We start from the raw sequence: 24,962 nt of genomic DNA on the forward strand, positions 1-24,962 counted from the left end.
GCGGTCCAAATTAGACTGACAACCCGCACCGTCACGATAGCCTTGTGCTATGAGAATGTCACAAATACCAAAGGTTGACACTGTCATCACCTCCACATGAAGTGTATTGAAAATCCGTCGGTTTTGGTTTTGCTATGAATGTCTTCTCGTTTGTCATAATTAGTAGTCTCTCACAGAAGCATTCTGTGTTGTCTGATATTATTTTAAGCATTTTGTATTTTACAGAGATATTTTATAATATTTATTACATTATTCCTTGGATCTTGATTTGAAGCTTTCGTGACTGCAGGAATCCATACTCTGGTTCTTTCGGTAAAGTCACGTAGGTAGAAAAAATAATAATAGAACACGACGTTTCGGTCGCAACACAACCAACACAAGCGTCCGTCATGAGGTTGTGTTGCGCCCGAAACGTCGTGTTATATTATTACTTTTTCTATCTACGTGACTTTCCCGAAAGAACCAGAGAGAGTATGTATTCCTTAGATGTTTTGACAATATTGTCAGCAATAGACTTGCTTTGACCTTCATTGAGCAGTGCGTGTTTCTGGGTGCCGAATAAAGGCCCACACACGTGCTTTGGTTGTTAAGTCTGATGCTCATCCCACACTGCAGTGCCCGTGTACAGCAGGGCATTCTTTGCATCGCTTGTCACTTCCTGAGGGTGTGTGCGCGTTGTGCTCCGCGTCTGCAGAGATGAGGCCGAGGTGGCAGGACTCCCTGACAGTCTGGCGGACGTCTACGCGCTGTGCAGCTACCCCGACTCGGGGGTGGAGCTGGGCACCGGCAGCCTCCATACCGTCCTCAACGGCGCCGGGGAGAACCTCGCTGCCAAAGACGAGGTGAGCCTTGGGAGCTGAACTCAATCTAAATACGCGCACCGGTAAATCGGTGCACGTCGGAGGAAGATGGAACCCAAACAAAATCACACACAAGGTGGCGGGTCAGTTGACAAGTGTTAAGCTTCGATCATAATTTTTTTAAATCACGACGGGGTCACGTGACGTCACTGCGGTGGTTGGGTATGTACGGTGCGAAAGAAGTTCGACACACACACATGCAACGTCGCTGCGGTGACAACAGCAAAGCATTTTCCTGTGGTATGAAATTCTCTCTCTCATTAACGAAAGCTTCAGACTCGTGTGGGACAGCCTGGGTTACGGCTGAGGTATTCGTCTCACAAGGCGAGACGTTGTTTGGGCTGCATTTCCCTTCACGTCGGTCACAACGCTGCTCCTGTTCACCCTGTCTGCTCCGCAGCGAGCGACGTGTGTTTGCACGTTGGCAGAGCTGACCTCCCGTGCCCCAGCAGTAGCGTGGTTGCGCACCAGGCCCCCCACCCGCTTGCCACTGATCAGCCGCCCCGCAGCTCCATTCTGTATAAAGTCTAGATTTGTTACATTACATTTTTATATATATATTTTTTTCCTGTTGCTGTAACCCAATTCACCCTCAGTGGGCCTATATTTAGTCTCCTAGTTAAATAAATGAATTACTATCCTGCCCTCCCGAAGACGTGAAGCCGACCCAGCTGTGTGGCGGTGTGAACCGCCTCGCTGGCGATTGCGTGCCAGCGAGCGGCGGTGCGTCGCGTGTCCACACTACTGGGGCCAAGTGCTGAAGCTGTTCGGTGGGCGGGGGGGGTGTTTGTCTTGTTGCATACCCACTTCAACAACACTAGGTTTGCTCTACCCATAGCATACATTTGATTGTGCATGTGTGTGTGTATATATTTGTCTGTGTATGTCAGTGGTCTTTACGTGTGTGTATATAGGTGCTCACTAACAACACTTGCCCCAACAGTCTGTTAAGACTATACGGGGTCTTTGTTGTATATGTACATTACGGAGAGCGGTACTTTAACGGTTAGCACACTGCTATGAACTGGACTCACAACCTTAAATGAGGACCTGGTGCGGTGTGCACACATCGACACTGGGGAGACGAACGTGGCTGGCCGTGGCGTTGGTCAGCCAGCCCATTCTGCCTTGCCTGCCTTCATCGGTGCTTACAGCACTTGCCCCAACAGCCTGTTAAAGGGTATATGGGAGAACTTTTTATTTGTTTTTGTATATGTACATACACCACAGTGGTCGGTGCACTGCTACAATCCTCATAGGCTGAGGTCTATTTCCAATATGGATAACAATGGTGTGTGGTGTAAATCTGTCCTGGGCCTCCAATGTGTCCACTCGGCTTTAAATCAACAACTACCTGCTGCCGGTGCGGCCCTCGCGTGGGGAATGCGGCAAAAGAGACGGGCGGCCAGGAGACGGTGCCGGCCACACTGCCGCCACTCAAGTCAGGGTGGCCACTCGTTTGGTGCAACTTACATGTTCATGCGTGTTCCTTTACTCCGCACTTACAGGGCGCAAAGCATAATTTACTTGATCGTTATATAAAATGCGTAATGAGAATAGAATGTTTAATTTCGGTGCTTGTTTTTCCGACCTGCGCTGCCCCTCGCCTGTGGTTGACGCAGCATTCTGGGAAGAGTAGCAGCTGCAGCAGCACCTCCGAGGAGGAAGACGAGGAGGAGGACGACGAGGAGGAGGAGGAGGACGAAGACGAGGATGAGGGAGAGTTCTCGCCGGACGTCGCCGAGTACGGAGCCAGTGAGGTGTCGGCCCCGAGCGAGGGCCCGGGGGGGGGCCCGCTGCACGGCGCCAGCGGCGGGCTCCCCGTGGCCTTCGCGCAGCACAAGGACGGCCAGGAGCTCTTCACCGTCGGGTTTCCTGGTCGCGAGGTAACGGTCTTTATTTAGCAAGCTCTGCCTCTCACAAACACCCGCTTGGGTATGTGTACCGTGAAGCCTGCCTCTTTCAGCTGTGCACTCCATTGGGATGATTAATTTGTACGTTGAATTTTATGATTCCGCTTGTTTACAAAAGGAAGCCTCACCAAGTTTTCAGGAAAGAGATGTATGAGGGAGACCTGTTTACTTATCTTTTTTATTACTTTCTCCACAACTCTGCAAAGAGGACTGTTTTGTGAAGTGTATTAAATAAGGAACTGAATAAAACATCTGCCACTGCATCACTCAAAACTATGCACAAAATACATAAACATTGAAAAGGATTCCAATGGGTATGAACTGGAACATGAGAATTTGTAAACATCAATGTTGTGGCCACCCTCCGATTACATGTACTTCTAAGACCTTATTAAACAAAACAAAACAACCACTGACACAATGCAGCACGGGCGACCAGACCGCAGCGGCTCACGAGCCAGGCCTGTGTTCTCCAGGCGGCTGTTTCAAGTGCGGCACAATAGACACGCAGCTCATTTGGAACTCTTCAATATTTGCTTGAAACAGGAAAGAACTGTGGGAATGGCCCGGCGTGTTCTCCTCTGACAGCTGAGCCATGAGCACTCCTGGCGTGCGCTCCCGCAGATTTCTAAATTCAGGATTTCTAAAGGACAACTAAACACAAAAATCAGTTCTAAAGAAATTAGTAGAGTTGTTTGGAGTGATTTTTTCGTGATTTATGAGTTTTGTCACCTCGTAAAAGCACTGCTGCTGCTTGTAAGAATTGATGTAGGACTAACACACGTCGTGCAATAACCCACCACGCGAATTAGACTCGCCGCCCAGACATTGCTGTTGCCAACGTGCACTAGCGCACACGCCGCCACCATCGTATAAGGCGATGGTTGAGTTGACGTTCGTTATTTGCCGCACACTTGGAACTAGCATGGCTAAGACGTTGCCATGTTGTAGGCCGCGTCGTTCGATGCCCGCTTGCCGTCGTCTCTGCTGAGACGGCGGCGCGCTCGGCCACAGTGCAGTGGTCCCAAGGGTTTTGTTTAAGCACAATTCGCAGGATTGTTGTTTTGCAATTGCTTTCATCTACTATTCCCTTTGCCTCTACTTTTTCACATCTCTATTCTCTAATGAGCTTCTTTATTTCAGAATTTGCAGTCGTCGAACATGAACCTTTGAAAATGCCACAAAATACACAGTGAAAATTTTAAGGGAGTTAGAAAGTGGTCGTTAATTTAAGCATCACGCAGTTGTATGAGGTTTTTTTTGGCTATTAATCACTCTGCAAGCCCCCAGCAGTGGTCGTGGCAAGGTCAATTCAAAAAGTGCCTCTGCAGGCTGTAATTAGGCCTGCGCATAATCGTGTGGTAAATTTAACCCCATGAAGCTTGCCCGTCTTGCTGCCGCACTGCGCGCGGTGGATTGATTTTAAATGCGAGTGGCTTGGTCTAGTCCAGGCTGCCTGCTGACAGTCGCTGATGGAGTGGGCTATGTTGTGTGCACCTGTGCTTTGTGAACGGATGTGCAATACCAAGGTGGAATTTTACAAAAATACTTTTTCGTGACACTGCATTGGCAGTGGTGCAAAGCACAAATAACAAACAACTCGAAACAAACATCACTCGCACCACGTGTTAGAAAATGCCCCTTAGCACATAATGAAGAATGTTCATTGCCCGAACGTCACCTTTTATGTATATATTATTCCTTTTAAGGCAGTATTATTGATGAATGTGTTGCGTTTTTGGTGCTTGTAATAGTTTAGGCATTGCAATATTTCACTATAGGGCACGTGTAAATCTGATTCAATTATTTCGGTAACATTCGTTGAACCTGCTCCATCTGAAGTGAGTGGAATGTGAAAATTGACATCTTGTCCACACTTTGAAAATGTAGAACTATCCCTGAGAAAACAATGATGTTATCGTGCATGAAAACCACAGCCTTTATTCTTTCAACTGTCAAAACGCTGCTTTGTTTTTTATAACTCGTGCATCACAATGCTGTAACCTGGTAGTTTCAACTTCTGAACATACAACTTGTTAGTATCCTGAAGTCTGGCGGTTGTTGTAGTTGTGTGACGTCGTGCGATTGTTGTTGTGTGTTGTTGCAGGCAGGGGAGGGAGTGCCTGCGAGCTGCGAGTGTCACTTCTGTAAACAAGTGGGGGGCTTGGCTCCTGCGTTGCCCCCAGGAGCCCTGCCAGGCGGCCAGCAGCTACTCCTGGCTGACAAGTTACCGCATCACCCCACGCTGCAGCTGTACCCCCACATACACGGGCAGCTGCCCCTGCATCCCAGCCCCTCTCCCCTCGCCCACATCTCCCACCTCAACCCCTTCCTGCCGCATCCTGTGTACCCGGCACCGCCCGTGTCTCCTGCCTCAGCCCTTGCCGCCGTATACCCACCATCTCCAGCCAGCAGCTCCGCTCTCTATTCAGCAACCTCGGCCTCCAACAAGGTGGGCCCACGCGTTGCCCAGAGTGATCTCTGAGCCGCGTGTTGGTGTAACTCCGGCTTCGGGCAAACAACACTCGTGCTGCAATAACTTTTCTTTACTGATAGACTTTTTGTTGCGTTATTCAAGTCGCTGATATCATCACCACGCGTGGGAATTTATTGTAGCGGCCAAATAATATAAACACATATTGAGTCTAATTGTGAAGGGAAACACGGAGAAAAACTCTCGCGAACATGGGAAAAGAACACGCAAACTCCATCTACACAGGGATCGTCAGGGTCGATATATTTGGAGTTTGCATGTTCTTCCCGTTGTGTCTTGTTCATGATATAGTGATATTGTAGAGTTTAGTGGTATTACAATGTAGTGATATTGTATCAGAACGTGATATCACAATATAGTGATATTGTAAAGCAGGAACAACTGGTTATGTTTTTGAATAGCTAAAATCACGAACTCGACAATTTAACAGCTGGAAAGCAAGAAGCCTTTAAACAATGCCGACACTAATTGAGCGGTGTCGATGTTTCTCTCACAGTGCTTGCTCAATCTCAGCGCGCCGGCCTTCCCGCAGAGCTGCAAGCACCAGGGCTTGCGGCTGGGGCTGGAGGGGGCGGCCGTGGTGGAGCCGGCCGCCGGCGCCACCGCCGCCCCGTACCCCGTGGCCGCGAGCGGCGAGTGGAGCACGGAGCTGCTGGCGGCTCACAGGTACACGGGCAGCTGGGCCTCGGAGCTGCTCGCGGGGACGCTCGGAGTGCTGCCAGACACAGGTACTGCTGCTGCTCGCACACACTTTGTTGAGTCAATAGAATAATTGACACTTCCAGTAAAGTGTAAGCTTTGATTGTATGTCTTTCCATCACGTGTTGGATCTCATCCATGGGTTGTTGGAAAAGTAGTCTCTGGAGTTGGTTGCCGCCGAGACATGAGTGTAACTCTCGCGCAGGGGGTGATGAGGACCCCTGGCTGGGTGGCTGCGTGACAGGGACGGGGATTACAATCGCAGTTTCCTTCACGCCAATCTGGCTGGGGTCTACTCAGCCCCTGGTGCCAATACAGTCAGCGTGGGGGCTGTGCTGTATGGGAGACTGGTCCTCGTCATAATAATGTGGAATTTCTACCACTGGCGGGAGACCACGAAATAGCTCCTCGGATCATGGGCACGCTGACTGGAGTGGCTAACGGGGGCTGGCTTGTGTTTGCAGGGCATGCTGCGACCGACTGCAAGGCGCCCAGTGAGAAGAATAACAACCCCTTTACACACGGCACACAACCGTCACACGCACAAGGCCAGCAGCAGCAGCACCTCGACCTGGCATCCTACTCGAGCAATGCTCACCATACAATTCTCCCAGCCAAACCAGCCCCCCTGCAGCAGCCCAATGGACATCCCCATAAAGGTAAGGGCAGCTTTAAATGCATCTCCCATTGCTGCAGCAAAATTTTATAACAACAAAGTATCTGGATAGTAAAAATGGACGTGAATGCTTTTCCATCTGTGACTTAACTTTTCATCTTGAGTTCATTATTCTTGCTGTCAATGCTTTTACAAGAATTTATAGTGTGACAGCAGAAACATATTCTTCTTTTTCAGGCTCTGTCAGAAGCAGCCCTGTTGGTATCTCCAGCTCATCCCCTTTCCAGCAAGGCCCTCCGTCAAGTAACCCCCCAGCGACGCACTTGGGTCACCCGCAGACCACCCCCACGTCCTGCGCAGCGAAAGCAGCACCGTGCTCGAAGCCACCGTCTCCCGTGGCGCCAGCGGGACAGTCCAAGTCTCTCTCGGCCTCTCCCTTCGCCAAGCCGCCCCCTCCCTCCAGCGGCTTTCCCAAGTCCGTCTCGCCTGCACCCTTCCCCAAGACGGCAGCTTCGCCGGCGTTCCCCAAGCAGGCGCCCGCGGCCCCCGGCTTTGTGAGCCATCACCTGGGGGGGGCATGCCCTTCGGGGAAGGCCCCCGGGGGGCACGTGGAGGCGCTGCACAGCGTCGCCAACGCGTGCAGGTCAGTGGCCAGACCCTTGCGGATGCGCCTTCTCTCTCACCACGGCCGCCTTCCCTCACCACGGCCACCTTGTCACTCACCACGACCGCCTACCTACAGTGCATAATCACGCCTTTGACCAATGGCACGTGTAAGTGAAACCGCCATGAGCGCAAGCTATCTATGAACTGTCTGTACGTTTGTCTATCGATTCAATTATAATAGCCGTTCAGAAGGCCTGAATCCAAAAGTTATAGAAAGTGGACCCCCCAAAATGTGGGGGTAAAAGTTGATCGCGCAAGTTTAAAATTGTCGACTCTCCCCCCAAAAAAAAGTTCCACTCCCCGACCCTCTCAAAAAAAAGAAAAGTATTTTCAAGGCATATATGCCAAAACACCGTACAAACAATAGAGTCGGTAGTATCTATACACATTGGGGGGGGGGGGGAAGAAGAGGACATCGGTGGGGGGGCGATGGACGAGGCATGAAGCGCTGAGTGGCCCTACGCAGGAGTTAGAATAAGCCGGCCGCCGAAATTTTTGTTTATTTCAAATTTTAATCGTACAGCAGTTTGCACTGCTTAGTTAAAATGTTGGCAACATATTCCTCATAATATACTCAACTTTAAAAACTTCGGTACGTTTAATAGCACATAACGGAAGCATTCTAAAACTTAGACAAAGTTCCGAGAAGCTAGCTGAGTCACGTGACACCGCATCCCCGGACACATGGACACGGGGACGCATGCTTCGTCTGCCGTGTCTGCGGCGCGTGTTTCAGCGAGGGAAACTGCGTTGGCTGCTCGGATGGGAACACGTACGGCACCGAGGAGTCCCAGGATGAAGACAGCTGCTCCGATGAAAGCTCCAGCACCTCTACCTCCACTTCCCAGCGGGATGGGAAGTACTGCGACTGCTGCTACTGCGAGTTCTTTGGCCACGGAGGGGTGAGGACACTCGAGTAGACGACACGTTAAATTTCCCTCTCTGCACGTCTTGAGTTGGAACTTTCATGTTTAAATAAACATCGTTTGTTGTTCATTTTCCCGGCAGAGGCAGGGGACAGGTTCCCCCGTGAGCAGGAATTCGTACAAGTTAGCAAATTAGATCTTGAACCGCCACATTGCCACGGATGGATCTTGCTTTGCCAGTGCAATACAATAGCACGCAATTGTTTCTAAGTTGTGCCTTTATAAAAATACTTATTTTCATATCAAGAAAGTGAATAGATGTCTTCAGCTTCCTAAAAACACATACCGCTGTCGGCACAATGAGCACCATTTCTGTCTGTGAGCATCTCGCGCTGAACCCCTTTCGCCGTTTGCAGCCCCCGGTCGCCCCGACCAGCAAGAACTACGCGGAGATGCGGGAGAAGCTTCGCCTTCGCCTCACCAAGCGCAAGGAAGACCCGCCCCGCCGGGAGCCCCCCCCGCCCCCCAAGAAGGAGGCCGACACGCGCAAGGTGGAGGAGCTGCTGAGCTTCATCAACAGCAGCGAGCCCAAGCCCGGGAACACGGCGCGTGCTGCTAAGCGCGCCCGCCACAAGCAGCGCAAGGCAGGCCCGCCCCCTCCCCTACCGCTCGCTTTCACAGCCACCCACGTGCTGTTCCTGTCGTCTGGGAATACATTCCGATAATACCCGTGTGCCAAAGGAAATGAGCTGCCAGACGGTGGTGATCGTCGGCCATGATCTGTCCACCGCTGGATGAAGGCCCCCTCCGTAGGCCGTCGCCATCTCTTGCGGCCTTGCGATGCGTCGATCCATCCAGCTCATGAATGCCGTTTATATCGCACGAGTCTGTACTGAGCGTGTCGTATGTTGCCTTGTGCGTGTCTTGTAGATGGAAGAACGAGCCAAGCAAGAGACGGAGCTGAAGGAGCGTGGGGATCAGGAGCAGCTGCAGCAGGAGGCTGTGGTGGAGGAGGATGCCCAGCAGACAAGAAGCACACTCCAGCGCACGGAGAGCAAGCTCAGCGCGGGACAGCCGGAGCCCGCCAGGCTCCCCGGCACGAGCAGGCCTCCCTCACACTTCAGCACGGAGAGGCCCGCCAGGCCGCCCGGCGTTCAAGCGGACTCGCTGCTTCAGAACTGCACCCTGGCTAGCACGGTTAGCAACATGCACACAGCTCAGGCTACGAAATTTACTCATTCGGCGGCCACCGGTGACTTGTCCGAGTCCAAAGATGCACGGTCAACTACAGCAATTAGAAAGGCAGACCCATTGCTGGCCCCTAGCTATGAGAAGAACAGCAGCGGCGCGTCGGTGATAAAGACTTCAGATGCGGAGCCTCAGACTTTTTTAGAATCCGTCAAAAGATGCACGTTCGCGCACGAGGAGAGAGCACGTGGTACTCACGATCAAAAACCTGCAGAGTTGGGAAAGCGGCAGCACAAGCAGAATGCAGTGGAGTCCAAACAAGAAATCGTAAACAAACATAGTCTGGCATCTGACCACAGAAGACTTCAAAGGGAAATGAACTGCACAAAGATATCCGATTCTACATTGGTAGGAGAACCATCTTGTACATTACAGAAGCACGACGTTCACCATCGGGAGCAGCAGGTTTCTCCGCCTGCAGTGCCTGATCATCCCAAAGTCAAAAGGTCTGAACTCGCTCCACTAAGAGGCAAGCCGACTGCTGACACGCCGCAGCCGAAGGGAAGAGCAGTTGAATGCCCCGTCGCGAAGAGCGCGTGTCAGCACGCGAGCTACTCCATGCCGGACGCTCTGCAGCCCAAGGGCAAGGCCTCGGAGCTCCATGCCAAATCAAAGGGGGCAGCGGAGGTGCAGCGCAGCAAGGGAACAACAGAGCCCCTAGTCTGTCAACAGAATGGCAAAGTGACTGGCTCCCCCCACAATGAGAAGTTTGCACTCGCTTCATTGCAGACCAATGAAAAACTTGAATCGACCACGCGCAAAGCAAGTGGCACGTCGGAGAACGGATCGCAGAAGAGCGGCAGCGGCAACACGGCGGGCGTTGCGCAAGGACTGAATGGCAAGATGGAAAACGCACCCCTGCAGACTTACAACAAGATAGAGCAGCACGCTCCCTGCAAGGCGAGCGGCCAAGAAGGGCCGCGCGGGCCGCACTGCGAGCCCCAGACGCACGGGGCGGACGAGCAGCACTCGCCGGAGATGAATGGCAAAGCAGACTCCCCTCAGCCCAAGAACAAGAGCAAGAAGAACAAGAAAAAGAAGTCTGAGAGGCTCAACCCTTCCATCGGTGAGCAGCACCACATGGAATCTGCTTTCAAGCGTTTCTCACAGGCACTCTGCTTCCACGTTTATACAATTGATGTTTCATTTAATGATGAAGGTGCTCAATTTTATGATTTGTGAATTGATGTTTTGGTCAGGCCACGTTAATTATTTCACCGCATTTGTGCTGGTGATTCGTTGAGTGTAACAAGTGAGATCCTGTTCCTTCATTACTGCCCGACTCGGGAATTCCCTCCGCCAAAATACCTTATCCCAAGTTCTTATAAGCTTGCTAAATTCAACAAGTGCGTTAACTTTTCTTTTTCACACCTTCCATGGTGGTGTTCATTGCGGGTCACTTGGCATTTTGGGCCTGTGCTCCACAACTATAGGTTAAAAAGACGAACGTTAAATTGGTTGAACGTTCAGATGTCGTCGCGATTGTGTGGATGTGTGCGTGGTTTCCCATGCCACGATGCCCCACGCGACGCTGCGCGCCACCCACGAAGTGCCCGTGGGGGAGGGGGCTCCACCGGAGCAGGGGGCGCTGATTGGGGTGGCCGTGTGGCAGCCTCTTGGTGCAGTCGTCGATGTGGAAGTGGCCGCGTTCCCCGGCGAGAGCTCCCACCTGCGTCCCGTCAAGTCGCCGCCACCGCGGAGGGCGAGGGGGTTTTGACCCTGGCGCAGGAATAACCCTGGCTGGTGGCATTGGCAGTTTTGTGCGACCGTTCATGGGGGGGGTGGGGGAGGACCCCCTACAGCTTCCGTGGTCCTCTTGGGGGATCCGTGGGCCTCGGGGTGAGGTCCCCTGTTTTAGATTATGATTCTTATTTGTAGCCCCATCCCTCAACTTCACTTAAGTTAGAATCGGAATCCTTATATTGGAGGAATCCGATGTACGGTAGGAGCGGGTCAGCAGGTTACAACAATAAAGTTAACATGTGAATCTTGTTCAGGAATTACCCTGTTAACTGTGTTTATATTTTTCAGATGATGTGTTTCTTCCAAAAGACGTGTGAATCTTGTTGAGGAATTACCCTGATAACTGTGTTTATATTTTTCAGATGATGTGTTTCTTCCAAAAGACATTGATTTGAATAATGGAGATCTGGACGAAACCGAGCGCGAGGTGGAGCGATTTAAAAGGTAACGTTCTAAGTAAAGATGGAATCATTGATTATGCTCAGACTGGAGTCCATTTACATGTGTTCTTGTGGGTTAATAAATTGCTGTCACAACGGGAAAGTCATGTAACAGTGCATTGATTAAAATCGGTACTTATGCAAGATGTTAAGTTATAGGAAAATGTTACCGTTGGGTCAATGGGACGTGGTGGACAGTTAAATGTCGATTGACTAATGCTGTATCTCACCGCGTGACACTTTGTGCCGTGTTTCCAAATCAGCTTTCTGGATCTCGTCCATGAATATGGGATATGGACCATCTAACTTTGCACTTCCTGAAGTAGAAATTTGAAGGGAGTGTATCTGCAGTTGACTCTCAAAGCAATTGAATGGCTAACTGACTTCACACTAAATATCTAAGTTGCTCTTCATTGGACATAAAAATCATCACTTACTGTTTGCTTCTTCTTGGTTCTTTCGGTAAAGTCACGTAGAAGGGAAGTAATAAAATAATAAAAATAAAACATAATATTACTTCCCTTCTACGTGACTTTACCGAAAGAACCAAGAAGATGAATCCCTGCAGTCACGAAAGCTTTAAATCTAAATTTACTGTTTGCTTGTTTTCGTATGGAGGAAGAGCTGACGTGTTTTTTTTTTATATAAAACTCTGCTGCAGGTTCTGCATGGATTCTGCTCGACAAAACCGCCAGAAGCTCACTGTCAACTGGTCGAACTTCAACTTGAAGAAGTCTGGGTTTGCTGCTCACTGAACAGGGAGGGGTGGAGTTAGCAGGAGAGATGGTGGTGGCGCAGGCTTGGGCAGGGCCGCCCCACCCAGCCCAGCCGCCCACTGGGTGTGGACCAGCCAGCACTCCCTGCACGCGTGGGTCATTAAATGTCTCCGGGGTTGCGGTGCGTTGCAGATCTGCGTTATGATTTGACTTGAGCTCTGCCAGCTGCTGTAAAAAAAAACATACTGTAAGTTGTGCTGTTCTTGAAACTGCTTTAACTCTATGCACAGCTGGCCTCTATGCAGTGCAGGGTAGGAGGTGTTTTAGGTCAGTGCTTTTTCAGGGAGCCAGAGGGAGGAGGGTGTTGCCTTCTGGGAGGGTGTGTCCTACATCATTCGCTGGAAGCTGTAACGTTGCTAGGATGCAGACAATAAACGCCTTGCTCGTTACTCCGTATTTGATAGCTTATTGCTTGAGCACCTTCTTTCTTTGAAACGATGCCTGAAAGTGTGAATCGTACTAACTCAATGTTTCTATTCGCTGCTTTGTTAGGGCTGCTTTTACTTGAGTGAAGTTGAAGGGTCCTCATGGGGGCGCTCTCCTAGCCTGCCTGTGGCCTTGGACGTGTGTGTAAGCCGTGTGTAAATCATTTGAGCTGTCGTAGTGTTATAACATTTAGTAGGTTGCAGCATACAAAATACTAAACCTTAAAAAGATCCATATAGTATGTTATTGGATACTTTTTTTAAAGATATTGTACAAATTATTGTAATGTCTTTCGTTTTTGAAAGGAAATACAGTATAGTTATAATGAGTGACGCGTTTTGTTTTTGTCATCTGGAGTGATTCCTTAATCGGTAACTCGTAATCGTCACAAACGAAGTCGAGATATCCCCCCACCCACCATTCGACGTGCAGGCAGCGGCGCGTTGAGGGGCGAGTTGGTTCACGAGACGTCTGGAGGATGGTGATGCGCTCTGCACCGGGTGGAGATGCCTCCGTGGACGGTGGCCATCCATCCAGCCAAAGCATGGCTCCACATACGGGGCGGCAATCCGACTCGGGGCCGCGATGGGGCCCGGCGATAGCGCCTGGCGACAGCGCGTTCACTGCTCATCGCAGAGGCTCAGTTTGAATCCAGCAGCCGTATTTACCGTGACCAACCAGATATAATCTCTTGACGCTCCAGTCCCACACACAACCAGGTCTCAGCTCAAGAACTTAATGAAGTGTGCGTGGTTCAGAACAGGATGTGTCGATCACAAACCCGAGTCGCATCTCGCACCAGCTCAATATTGTTTCGAAATGGACATCTTCAAACGAGATTGCTAGAGTTCAGGATAGCTTGGATGCGATTCCACATTCGTCACGATTTGCTGTCGCTGCTCATGGTGAGCTTGCATCCCTTTCTCTCGCCTTTACATTCATTTCCACTCTTGCTCCTCAATTTTCAAATTTAAATAAATCGGCCCATGGGCTGAGGGCACGTGAAAATTCAACAATTCTGTTCTGCCACACTTGAAATTTTATAAGATGAAAACTTGACCTCCCCACATTCCCTTATCTGCAAATGGGGCTTCTGCAAACCATTGGTCGGGATTTATTGAATAAGCCTTGATGCATCTTTATTTGGGCACAATGACGCCGACAGTCCCAGCCTGAGATCCCAGTTACAAAAGGGTGGTAAAATGCCAATAAAAATGTCATGAAAATTTAAGGAAAACGGCATCAAAAGTCAAATACTATATTAGCAATAAAATATCCCGATTTCATACTCGACTGTCTTCTAAAGCCATGCTAAATTTGGTTTGTCAGACTCCAGGATGAGATCATTAATGCATCGCGTGTATTAATAGCCGGAGTACGATATTTGTCACTCATAGCCAGGTTACACTAGAGGTCGGGGCCTGGTGCAGGGGAAGGTCATGTTAACGTCATCTCAGTGAAACTCTACACGGCGCGTACAGACGGACATTAGTGTGAGCACCTGGGGACTGTCCTCGTCTGGTTTGTGCGTCCGTCAGTAATTCTAATTCCGAGCCCTTTAGTGCTACTGCTGGATGATATCCTCCCCGCAAGGCGTCAGTCACGAGCGTAGCCTGACTATAATTCACGACGCTGGTCCACGCGGGCTGGTGAAGGGGAAACCGGGATGAAGGCCGTGGCTGGGAATCGAATTTGGGCTCGCAGAGCACCCATCCCCTGCTCTGCCCCGCGTGTCCTGCCATCGGCAATGTAACTCTGGAGTGAACGTGTTGATGGTGGTGTGATACCAGACCTGGATCAGGGCTATTACGCACATCCCTTTGGACATGTCACTCGTGTGTCCCAGCCTGCAGAATGAACACGGCTTGACTCTTTATTATTTAAACGTACATTCCATCCATGCACAGTGCAGTGTGAACTGCTGTTGCATGGTCGCACATCGCAAGAAATCCTGTGGACTCTGTTGCCGACACTCGAATTGGTTTTCCAAGCAGTCCCTACTCAAAGACATTGCCGAATATTAATTTGGTCTTGGAGGCAGTGATCACACACATGCATTGTCAAACTACTGAGATGACACAGACTTAGACTTTTCCGTTAAATGCTTTTATTGAATAAAAACACCAACTCCCGTCACATGTCCACCGTCGCTAGTCGTCCTCGTCTTCTGATCCATGAATCTGCAACAGACACCATTTGGAAATAATTTTAAACATTCCCGTTGCGTCCGTTTGGGTCGCTGAAACAACCAGCAGCATCGCAATCACCATCAGCCAGCATCGCATTTGTGTAAATCCTGAGAAACACACAGGCTGTGGCCTTGGCACACTGCCGTCAACAGATATCCCACTACGAGCTGAGCCTCAGTGGGTACAAGCACTGTTGAGGTCAGCAAAGGTCACGAACCAATGGGAAGAACGTTCCCCGCGTGGCCCTCCTGCTCACTCACTGAAACAAAAGCGTTGAGGAATATTGCCGATGTGCAATGTCCAGCGATGGATCTGAATGTCAAGAGCACTGTAAAATCCCTCCAGCGGTGTGGCCACCGAGTGGTCCTCGCGGGGAGAAAGACCACGCTGGCCATGACACGCGGCCCCATCCACTCCTCTCGGGGGGGGAATGTGGACGTGTAAGAACACACGGGCCGGTGTGCGTGTCCCTTGCTGCAAAGGGTTCCTTTGAAACGTACCCAATTTCAAAAGTTGCTCTCAATGTGTCATTTCAAAGTTGCTTCGGCTCAAGTCTCACGAGAGCATCCCCGCGTGGTGGTAGTGGTGGTTGTGTGGGTCGCAGGGCGAGCGAAGCGCGGTTACCGCATCGGCCAGTGCAGGCCAGGCCAGGGCCATTGGCAGCGCGTCGTCTCCCGAGGGAGCCGTCTCCAGGTTCCAGTGCGAGATGGCCGAGAAGGCTCGCAGCGCCGTGGCCCTGCGATCCTGCGAGACGAGAAGCGCCATCGTTGGCACGAACCCCCCCCCCCGCAAGGTGGCACCACGGCACCAAATCTGGTGCAGCCAAGCCAATCCCCCTTGGAACACGAACCGTGTAATTATTCTACTTCATAAGAGCTGTTTTTGGGCTGTATCGCGAAAAAGTCGTTAAACCCGCTACGGCCAATTAATAAGGTCTGTCACGTCAACAGAACATGCCAAGTCGTCACTAGTACAGCACACCGCTTGTGTGTTGGAGGGCAAATCCACAACATTTACGCGATCTAACCGAAAAACCCTGCCTGTATTGTGGATATTGGCCGCGAAAGCCGACGCGTTCAACTGTAACCGCATCCTGCCTGCTTCAACAACAACAACAAAGCATCTGTCTCGTACAGTTCACTATACGGAGCCGAGATTCCTATCGACTGCAACCACTAAACGCGTGGTGCCCACAAGACGATAGCCACGGGAGCGATGGCTCTTGCTGGCACCACGTCCTCACAGAGTGAACAGCCGCAACGACCCCACAGGGCACGGGCTGTGCCCGCCCATGGGGGTCCTCCTCCAGGCAGAGCCGCGGGATGCCCCAAACGCACGGCGGTGTGGTGGTGGTGGTGGTGACCTCGTGGCGCAATGAGGTCCCCGCTGACTCCTCGCGCACCACCACGCCCGAGTAGCCTGGGGGCAGCGGCACGGCGCGGCCCTTCAGCTCCCGACCGCGGAACGACGTCGCGAGTTCTGCCGAGTAGAGCGGTGGCACAGCGACAGCAGCAGCAGCAGCGACGTCCTACACCGCACGTCCACGCCAGATGTCCCCCCCCCCACCACGTCTCCCCCCTCCCACGTCTCCCCCCCCCCCTCCCACGTCTCCCCCCCCCCTCCCACGTCTCCCCCCCCCCCTCCCACGTCTCCCCCCCCTCCCACGTCTCCCCCCCCCCCCTCCCACGTCTCCCCCCCCCCTCCCACGTCTCCCCCCCCCCTCCCACGTCTCCCCCCCCCTCCCACGTCTCCCCCCCTCCCACGTCTCCCCCCCCCCTCCCACGTCTCCCCCCCCCCTCCCACGTCTCCCCCCCCTCCCACGTCTCCCCCCCCCCCCCTCCCACGTCTCCCCCCCTCCCACGTCTCCCCCCCCCCTCCCACGTCTCCCCCCCCCTCCCACGTCTCCTCCCCCCCCCTCCCACGTCTCCTCCCCCCTCCCACGTCTCCCCCCCTCCCACGTCTCCCCCCCCTCCCACGTCTCCCCCCCCCACGTCTCCCCCCCCCCTCCCACGTCTCCCCCCCCCTCCCACGTCTCCCCCCCCCTCCCACGTCTCCCCCCCCCCTCCCACGTCTCCCCCCCCCTCCCACGTCTCCCCCCCCCTCCCACGTCTCCCCCCCCCCTCCCACGTCTCCCCCCCCCTCCCACGTCTCCCCCCCCTCCCACGTCTCCCCCCCCTCCCACGTCTCCTCCCCCCCCCTCCCACGTCTCCTCCCCCCTCCCACGTCTCCCCCCCCTCCCACGTCTCCCCCCCCCTCCCACGTCTCCCCCCCCCTCCCACGTCTCCCCCCCCCCTCCCACGTCTCCCCCCCCCTCCCACGTCTCCCCCCCCCCTCCCACGTCTCCCCCCCCCCCTCCCACGTCTCCCCCCCCCCTCCCACGTCTCCCCCCCCCTCCCACGTCTCCCCCCCCCCTCCCACGTCTCCCCCCCCTCCCACGTCTCCCCCCCCCCCCTCCCACGTCTCCCCCCCCTCCCACGTCCGTCTCCCCCCCCTCCCACGTCTCCCCCCCCCTCCCACGTCTCCCCCCCCCTCCCACGTCTCCCCCCCCCCTCCCACGTCTCCCCCCCCCCTCCCACGTCTCCCCCCCCCCTCCCACGTCTCCCCCCCCCTCCCACGTCTCCCCCCCCCTCCCACGTCTCCCCCCCCCCCTCCCACGTCTCCCCCCCCCCCTCCCACGTCTCCCCCCCCCCCTCCCACGTCTCCCCCCCCCCCCCTCCCACGTCTCCCCCGTTCCACCCCCCCCGTCTCCCCCCCCTCCCACGTCTCCCCCCCCACTCCCACGTCTCCCCCCCCCCTCCCACGTCTCCCCCCCCCCTCCCACGTCTCCCCCCCCCCCTCCCACGTCTCCCCCGTTCCACCCCCCCCCCGTCTCCCCCCCCCTCCCACGTCTCCCCCCCCCCCCCTCCCACGTCTCCCCCCCCCCCCTCCCACGTCTCCCCCCCCCCTCCCACGTCTCCCCCCCCCCCTCCCACGTCTCCCCCCCCCCCTCCCACGTCTCCCCCCCCCCTCCCACGTCTCCCCCCCCCTCCCACGTCTCCCCCGTTCCACCCCCCCCCCGTCTCCCTCCACACGTGGAGGTGGCCGGGCCCCTCACCGCCGCCGTCTCCCGTGCGCACGGCCGGGCTGAAGAAGGCGGCGACGCGTGCGGGCCCCGTGCGGTGCACGCGGCACGGCAGGCGGTGCACGGCTCCCCGCGCGGGGTCGCTCTGCGCCTCGCGTCTCGCCTCCGCCAGCGAGGCGCGGCCCAGCGCCACGGACATGGCCCCCTAGACTCCCCGAGAGCGCTGGAGGGGTCCTCGCTCCGCGTTCCCGCCAGCCCCGCGCGTCACGTGCTCGCGCTCCTCGGCTCGCTATTGGCCAACGACGCCAAGCCAGGGGCGGAGCGCGAGTTCGTAGCCAATCACAGAGGAGCTCTCCCGCATTGTTCTCGGGAGCGTCCGTGCCAGCTCAGAGGGTTTCACTTCATCATTACGCGGCGTGGACAACTTGCTACGGCGTGATATTTGTTGATATCTTCGATGTATATATGTATGTTCAGAAGCGACACTCGTTGAAGATGTATCAATCAAAATATCAATCGGCGCTCACGCCACGCGGAGCTCACGCGGCAGCCCTCCCCACTCGGTGCCAACCGCCAATCAACGTTGGCAGCGCGCGCGTGCGTCACGTGACTCGAGCGACCCCTCCCCGCACCCACGAGCCGGGCAACGTCATCGGCGTAGCAGACATGACGTCATGTATGACGTCATGTTTCACGTCATGTCTCGTTACCAGGCCCCGCACGTGACGTCACCCGCAGGCCGCCAAGTCTCGCCTCTCCCGGAGTCTCTCCGCGCTCACGGTGAGGATGGCGCCGGAGGAGACGGGGACGAGATCCGCGTCGCTTTGCGCTCTCGCCGGGGAACTGGGCGCGAGTCGGGGCCGCGGGCGGGGGGCCCGGAGTGAGGAGCGCGGAGTGGCGCGAACCCCTGCGACCTGGGCCTTAGAGCCCGAGGTCCTGGGCCGCGCATCCTCGGCCTCGCCTTGACCGCGCTGCCGCGGAATGCGCGGGGCGCTCGGCCGAGAGATCGAGACTAGCGGGGGGGGCGCGGCCGGCTCCATAGAACTCGTAGAGAGTGACATTCGCGCCGAGTCTGGCTCCTCTCTGCCTCGCCGCCTCTGTGCCGACCTCCGCGCCTTCCGCGCAGCGCTGGGGTTCGTCTGCCCCGCGTCCCGCTGATCGTGCGGCCCCGTGGCGCTGACGACGCGTTGTGCGTACGGCGTGAAGGCCTCGGTCTCTTACTGTACGGCACTCGCCTTCGCCGACTCTAAAGACCCCCCGTGTAGCCTTCACAAACTGTAGGGGCAAGTGCTGTTAGCGAGTAGCAGCACCTACGAAGGCCGGCACGGCACGCGAGGGGGTGGGTGGCCAACACCACGCCCGGCCGCCTTTGACTTCCGAATGGCGATGTTTACACATTGTACCAGGTACTCGTTTGAGGCTGAGTCGGCCTAGGGGAGGCCCAGGACTGGTTCAGTTAACCGTCCTAATGCCGGGTTCGTAGCGCAGCGCGCTAACGAACGTTGGGCTACGTACGGTGCGAAAGAAGTTCAACATACACAGCCAAGACACTGCCTACTCACCCGCTTACCAACTCACCCATCCACACAATCCACCTGTCAGCCTCTCAACCTCTTCACCTCTTCACCATCCTCCCAACCTCTTCACCATCCTCCTCCCAACCTCTTCACCGCAGAATCTCTTCGCCGCCTCCCCCCACGTGTTGCTCGCCGTCTCTGTGTGGCGCTCATGCAGCGCCGGTCTCAAGGGAAGCGTTCGAGGAGTAGGCAATGTTTCATTACAACTTGTGTTACAACTTGTATTATAACTTGTGTGTGTGTGTTATTTAGGTTTGTGTCTCTTCTATTTTGACGACGTGTGCCTTAATGTGGTGTTTTGAGCGTTGGGTTACAAATAAAAGTGACAAAACCGTGGTGTTTTTGTGGGACAAATGAACAGATGAGGAATGATGAATTGGTTATGGATGCTGGCTCGTGTGTTTATTCAGGATGCTCATTTTGTAGGTAATGCAATTTCATTTTCTATATATGTTGGCATTCTCGATTATTTATAACTGGCCAAGCTTTTAGCAAAGTTAGTCAAGTCTTTAAACATCTTTCATTCACGTTTTGAATTGTATTTATGTACTCTAACGCTATAAGTTAATGTTTTAATAGGTTTTAAACATTTTAATGTATGTAATTAGGCATTTGGGATATCTCATTCAATTGATTTTTTATTATTGTTGTTACATCATATTGAAAGGCTAATTTAGTAATTATAAGGTAATAAACCTGTGTGTGGGACATTTAATAGGATCAGGAGTTGCGTGTTTGTAATTTAACATCTTTATCGTAATCGTGTGGTTGCAGTGGTGTTGCCTTTTGTATTGCATGCACGAGGTCACGCTAACACACACGGTTTGCCCCGTATTATTGTACAGAGAAATTTAGTTTTCAGGTCCATACGGCTTACAGCCGTTTCAATACTGGTCTATTTGTGTTTGTGTTTCTCCCTTGTGATGGGACTTTGTAGGATGACCGTTGAGATTTCTAAGGGCACGGGGTGACCAATAATGTCTGAATTGGTCTGTGATAAGGTAGGCAACTGATAAGGGGTGGACAGGTATGAATAAGCAGACTTGAGCAACCCTTTTGTGTGTGCTGTAGAGTTTTCACTATGAAGCGAGCTGAGAGAAACCGCCATAATGATGAGGAGCGTGCTCTGTGTGCAGATGGCCGAGGACCTGCCTACTCAGTTGAGCAACTACAAGGTGCAGCTTCAGCAGGTGGAGGCAGCACTCACTGCCGACCCCAACAATCAGGACCTGCTCAAGCTCAAGAAGGATCTGCAGGTAACATTGCACACCGCCTTCTACAGTGGGGGTCACGGGAGGAAAAACTCTGCGCTCGTGACAATAAACACATTGTCATGGAGCATAGCGACAAGACGTCTCTACACAAGCTTCCAGCACCCTCGTTTGATTTGTGCTGCTTTTTATCAGTGGAATGATTACGACAGCCCACACCACAATTTCACTGCAAATCCCCATTGGAAGTCTAAATCCATCTTCGTATGGAATGAACTCGCTACATTCTCCATTTTTCAGCACTAAAGACACCTAAAACCCGCCACTCTAAGGTGGATATTTTTAAATTTCACTTTGGCGTTTACATGGGGGACCTTTGTTTCCCCTCCGAGAAGCCCTCCCTAGAGGTTCACGGATGTTACGGCGGCCTTTTGAAAGTTTCTCTCTCAACACTTCCCCTTTGTGACGTGCACTTTTGAAGCATCGCTTGACAGAGTTTACACTTGCAATTGTGCCGAACGTCTCGGACTTGCGGCGAGGCACAGCTTGTGTTGCGTGATTCTTGGTGCGGGACCTCAAGGCCCCTGCCGTGTTCCCCCGCGCCGCAGGAGGTGATCGACCTCACGCAGGACCTGCTGACGACACAGACGAGTGAGAGCTCCGCCAGCGCTGCCGAGCGCGAGCCGGGCCGCAGCCAGGCGCCCTCCTGGGCCGTGGGAGACCACTGCCTTGCCACGTGGAACGAGGACGGACAGTATGTACACGCGCCACCGTGCCACTCACCCCCGTGCTATTCACCTCCGTGCCACATATCTTTATAACATTCGCTGCCATGATGCTGGATGTGAGTTGTGGTGAAAGTGAGAATGAGATCACCGGTCGAGACATTGATCTGAACGACGCTGCCCGTCGCGTGCGCTGCGTCAAGGTGGTACGAGGCGGAGATCGAGGAGGTGAACGTGGATGGCGGCACGGTGGCCGTGACGTTTGCGGGCTACGGCAACACGGAGGTGGTGCCCATGCACTCGCTGAAACCGGTGGAGCAGGAGCGCCAGCTGAGCCACGAGCTCGACACGGGAAATAAGCCCAAGTCAAAGTAAGGGCTCTGCCACCCTCTCACCGTTATCACCCTGGTCTTGGATCAAATGCAGCGAACCTCCGAGTTGATGAAAAGGTTGATCAGAAGAAACGATGACTCCGGAAGACGCGTCTGTGAGGCCGTGACCCGTGGTTGTCAAGTGACCTTGTGTTGAACGACTGCAAGTAAATGTGTATGCTACAGCTGCATTTGCTACTTTGTCTTTACTGTCATCAGTTCTTAGTGGTTTAGAATTTTGTTGGATATTTTACAGACTTTTATCATATTTTTGCTTTATCTTATGATCCTTAGGAAGTAATTCCAAATATCAATTTTAAACTCATCGGCTAAGTTATGTTGTAAATCACTTATAGATGTATGCACGTGTTGTTAGACATTAGAATATGGCTTGCTGGAAAGACTGAAAATGTTGCCAAAACGATATAGTCAAACATGGCGTACCTTTGTGTTGTACATTGCCCACTTAGTGACTCATTCATGGCTCCGTTATCATTTCGGTCGCATCAGGGAGGTTCTGTAGGAATGATAGGATCAAACAAACTTTCCAACTCTGAGAGAGCTTGGCTTACTAACGTCCATGTGCATCTCCTGATATTTACTCTAACTTGGCTTTGGTAATTTAAAGTGACGCTTTTCCTTCTTGCTACCAAAAACATGCTCACCACGTGCTGCTTGCTGAATGTGCTGCTGCAAGAGCGGACTGGTTGGGTGCTGAGTGCTGTGCTGGCTATGTGCGCTGTGTCCGCTGCAGAAAGGAGCTGCTGGCTCAACAGAGAGAGTACAAGAAGAAGAAAGCCCTCAAAAAAGCGCAAAGGATGAAGGACATGGAGACAGAGAGGGAATCACAGAAGAGCAAATGGCAAGACTTCAACAACAAAGCCTACTGCAAAACAAAGAAAGGCCACGTGAGTGCTGTTATCACAAGCACTCTTTAACTGGAATCATAATTCACATTTGCTTCATTCATTAGTTGACAGTTATTTACCTGCTAGATTTGAAGGTGTTATTTTGATCGTGATCGCGTTTGTACTGTTATCTACATGTAGCAGTGCAGTGGGGAAACATCTTAATTTACAGAAGCGGCCACGGTGGAAAGAGGCGCACGCCTTACCCCACATTGCCACAATTAAGAGTGAACGAAAACGCCCTTTCATTTAGGCGTCACTACGTGCTCGCGTGCTACTCGCTGCCAGACTCTTCCCTTTGTCAACTTTACCATTCACCTTCTCGGCCAAATGTATTTTTGTATGAACAGGGAAGCGATGAGGGAAATTCATTCGTTTTTGTGTCAGGATTTGGCACACATCGCCTGAGTTTTGTTTCGTTTTCTATTTCAAATAAAATAAAATTATATATTGATATAAAACAGGAAAGATAAAATAGAGCACTCGATACCCGATTGTGAGAACAAAAGTTGAATGGGCAGTCTTGAGTAGTGAATGAGATAATTCATCATTGATTTTTGGATGAGGCCACTTAATTAATATACCAACCGACAAATTCAATTGTTGCGCACAGATGTTTAACGTGCCAGTTATTGTTGTTTCAGCTCACCGGTAAGATGAACACTTCTCACAATTAAATTTAGCAGATAAGACGTTTCACTTGCAACTGCATGAAGCATCCTCAGGCCCTGAAACCCAGCCAGATCATGCAATGGCTGAACCCAGCCATCGGTTATGAATAGCGATTGACAGGCTTGTGCTCCATGTGCTCGGCCCCGTGCTGCCCTTTGCGGTGTTTGCAGGTGAAGAAGAGCATATTCGCTTCCCCGGAGAGCGTGAACGGCCGTGTGGGTGTGGGCACCTGTGGAATCGCCGACAAGCCCATGACGCAGTTCCAGGACGCGGCCAAGTACAACGTGCGGCATTACATGCCCCAGTGAGCCGCCGCCGAGCTCCCTGCTGTCGTGGCGGCAGCGGCGGCGGCGACGACGGAAGCAGCAGTGGCGGCAGCGCCCCCCCCCCCCCCCACGGCCTGTGCTCGCTCTTTTGGGCAGAGCGCTCTACAAAGAACTGTCCAGCGGGGTGGGGCACTGTTTTTTTTTATAAACATCTACGTTATTGTATGTAACTGTAAAAAGCCCGGGGGATGTGTTGAGTGTTGGATGCGGTGGCCTACTATAATCGTTATTGATGTAATTTTTTTCAGTGTTGTGGAATCCCAAACTGAAGCTCTAACACCTTCGGTACCAATTTCTAACGAAGGTGGCAGCTATTTGTTACACTGCTTGTTCGTGTAATGTCACAACCGGTTCTGATAACATTGATGCGTGGCTCTGGGGCGATCACTCCGCATTTAAGCCACTTGCTGTGTGAAACGTACAAGCAGCGGAATTTCTGTAATATATCCATTTTATACATTGTTCACTCTTAAACAGTACATCCTCAAATCGTCATGCTTATTACAGGCATTATTTTCTTTATTGTAGAAACATTTTTTGTTAGTATTAATAGATCCTAAGCGTTGTTTTTTTTTGACAGTGTTCTTTGCAAAACATTGTCGCATGGTTGTTAAAACACCGGTAACGGAGGAAGCACGGTGTTCATCATGTCTGCTGCACAAGGAGCCGCCTGCCTCCAGTCCAATTGACAAACTCGAGAATTAATTTGTATGCCTCAGCCTCGAAGGAACATCATGTGGTGGAAGACAGCTGTCATGGTTGGGGTAATAAACATTGCCAGGATGTCCGTCGTGAAGTCTACTCATGAATTGTTGATTTTTGGCTGCCTTCGAACTGGATAGGTGGCACGGTGTCAGCGCTACCATGCAGCGCACGGCTGGATTTACAGCTCTTTCATGTGTGCAGTTTTTACAATCTCCAAAGTCAAAGGCGCATGCGTGCTGCCTCCAGACATTGACTGTTTGTTAAATACTTATATTTAATTCATACATTGTGAGAATTGTCATGAAGCCACCCGTTACCGTTGATTAAAAAAAGTGATCCATGTTCTTACGTGGATTGATCCTATGAACGTGTGTCACTGGTGTCTCTGATGTTCTCTGAATTCGCACTCATCTTGATGTCATCATACCGATAGGAACTAAATGGAGGTTGGGAAACGAGGATTGTGTCTG

General features: G+C 52.7%; 3 protein-coding genes across 3 annotated transcripts in view; 2 read left to right on the forward strand and 1 right to left on the reverse strand.

Moving 5' to 3' along the window:
- The window catches only part of FAM193A (family with sequence similarity 193 member A), a 47,371-nt gene extending 34,296 nt beyond the window's left edge, over positions 1–13,075 (forward strand). Inside the window, exons 11-21 of the mRNA XM_078599651.1 lie at positions 695–842; positions 2,483–2,746; positions 4,881–5,225; positions 5,764–5,995; positions 6,431–6,625; positions 6,820–7,225; positions 7,985–8,150; positions 8,531–8,758; positions 9,045–10,428; positions 11,468–11,549; positions 12,207–13,075. Coding sequence (XP_078455777.1) covers positions 695–842; positions 2,483–2,746; positions 4,881–5,225; positions 5,764–5,995; positions 6,431–6,625; positions 6,820–7,225; positions 7,985–8,150; positions 8,531–8,758; positions 9,045–10,428; positions 11,468–11,549; positions 12,207–12,300 — 3,544 coding nt within the window. The 3' untranslated portion in view covers positions 12,301–13,075. The remainder of the gene's footprint in view (positions 1–694; positions 843–2,482; positions 2,747–4,880; positions 5,226–5,763; positions 5,996–6,430; positions 6,626–6,819; positions 7,226–7,984; positions 8,151–8,530; positions 8,759–9,044; positions 10,429–11,467; positions 11,550–12,206) is intronic.
- A 1,762-nt stretch (positions 13,076–14,837) lies between these two features.
- On the reverse strand, positions 14,838–18,587 carry LOC144721760 (ribonuclease H2 subunit C-like). Its single transcript, XM_078599657.1, has 4 exons — positions 18,031–18,587; positions 16,300–16,415; positions 15,561–15,680; positions 14,838–14,927 (listed from the first exon to the last, which is right to left on the reverse strand). The coding sequence occupies exons 1-4, from the start codon at positions 18,194–18,196 to the stop codon at positions 14,898–14,900; spliced, it is 432 nt and encodes a 143-aa protein (XP_078455783.1). The 5' UTR covers positions 18,197–18,587; the 3' UTR covers positions 14,838–14,897.
- A 52-nt stretch (positions 18,588–18,639) lies between these two features.
- On the forward strand, positions 18,640–24,859 carry SMNDC1 (survival motor neuron domain containing 1). The gene is made up of 6 exons (XM_078599655.1): positions 18,640–18,777; positions 20,711–20,830; positions 21,394–21,539; positions 21,714–21,881; positions 22,636–22,789; positions 23,632–24,859. Exons 2-6 carry the CDS (start codon positions 20,711–20,713, stop codon positions 23,767–23,769), a joined length of 726 nt encoding a protein of 241 aa, XP_078455781.1. The 5' UTR covers positions 18,640–18,777; the 3' UTR covers positions 23,770–24,859.
- Positions 24,860–24,962: the final 103 nt, after the last annotated feature.

The sequence above is a fragment of the Lampetra planeri genome, chromosome 12, assembly GCF_965212315.1.
Source record: "Lampetra planeri chromosome 12, kcLamPlan1.2.h2, whole genome shotgun sequence".
Lineage (NCBI taxonomy): Eukaryota > Metazoa > Chordata > Hyperoartia > Petromyzontiformes > Petromyzontidae > Lampetra > Lampetra planeri.

What these genes read in the sequence shown, in the direction of transcription:
- LOC144721760 (XM_078599657.1), bottom strand. Translation starts at nt 18,196, where the DNA reads ATGTCCGTGGCGCTGGGCCGCGCCTCGCTGGCGGAGGCGAGACGCGAG. An exon ending in GGACCTCATTGCGCCACGAG is followed by an intron (nt 15,681 to 16,299) that starts GTCACCACCACC and finishes CTCGTCTCGCAG; the next exon opens with GATCGCAGGGCCACGGCGCT. An exon ending in GGCCTGCACTGGCCGATGCG is followed by an intron (nt 14,928 to 15,560) that starts GTAACCGCGCTT and finishes TGTCTGTTGCAG; the next exon opens with ATTCATGGATCAGAAGACGA.
- SMNDC1 (XM_078599655.1), top strand. Translation starts at nt 20,711, where the DNA reads ATGGCCGAGGACCTGCCTACTCAGTTGAGCAACTACAAGGTGCAGCTT. An exon ending in ACGTGGAACGAGGACGGACA is followed by an intron (nt 21,540 to 21,713) that starts GTATGTACACGC and finishes CGCTGCGTCAAG; the next exon opens with GTGGTACGAGGCGGAGATCG. An exon ending in GCAAAACAAAGAAAGGCCAC is followed by an intron (nt 22,790 to 23,631) that starts GTGAGTGCTGTT and finishes CGGTGTTTGCAG; the next exon opens with GTGAAGAAGAGCATATTCGC.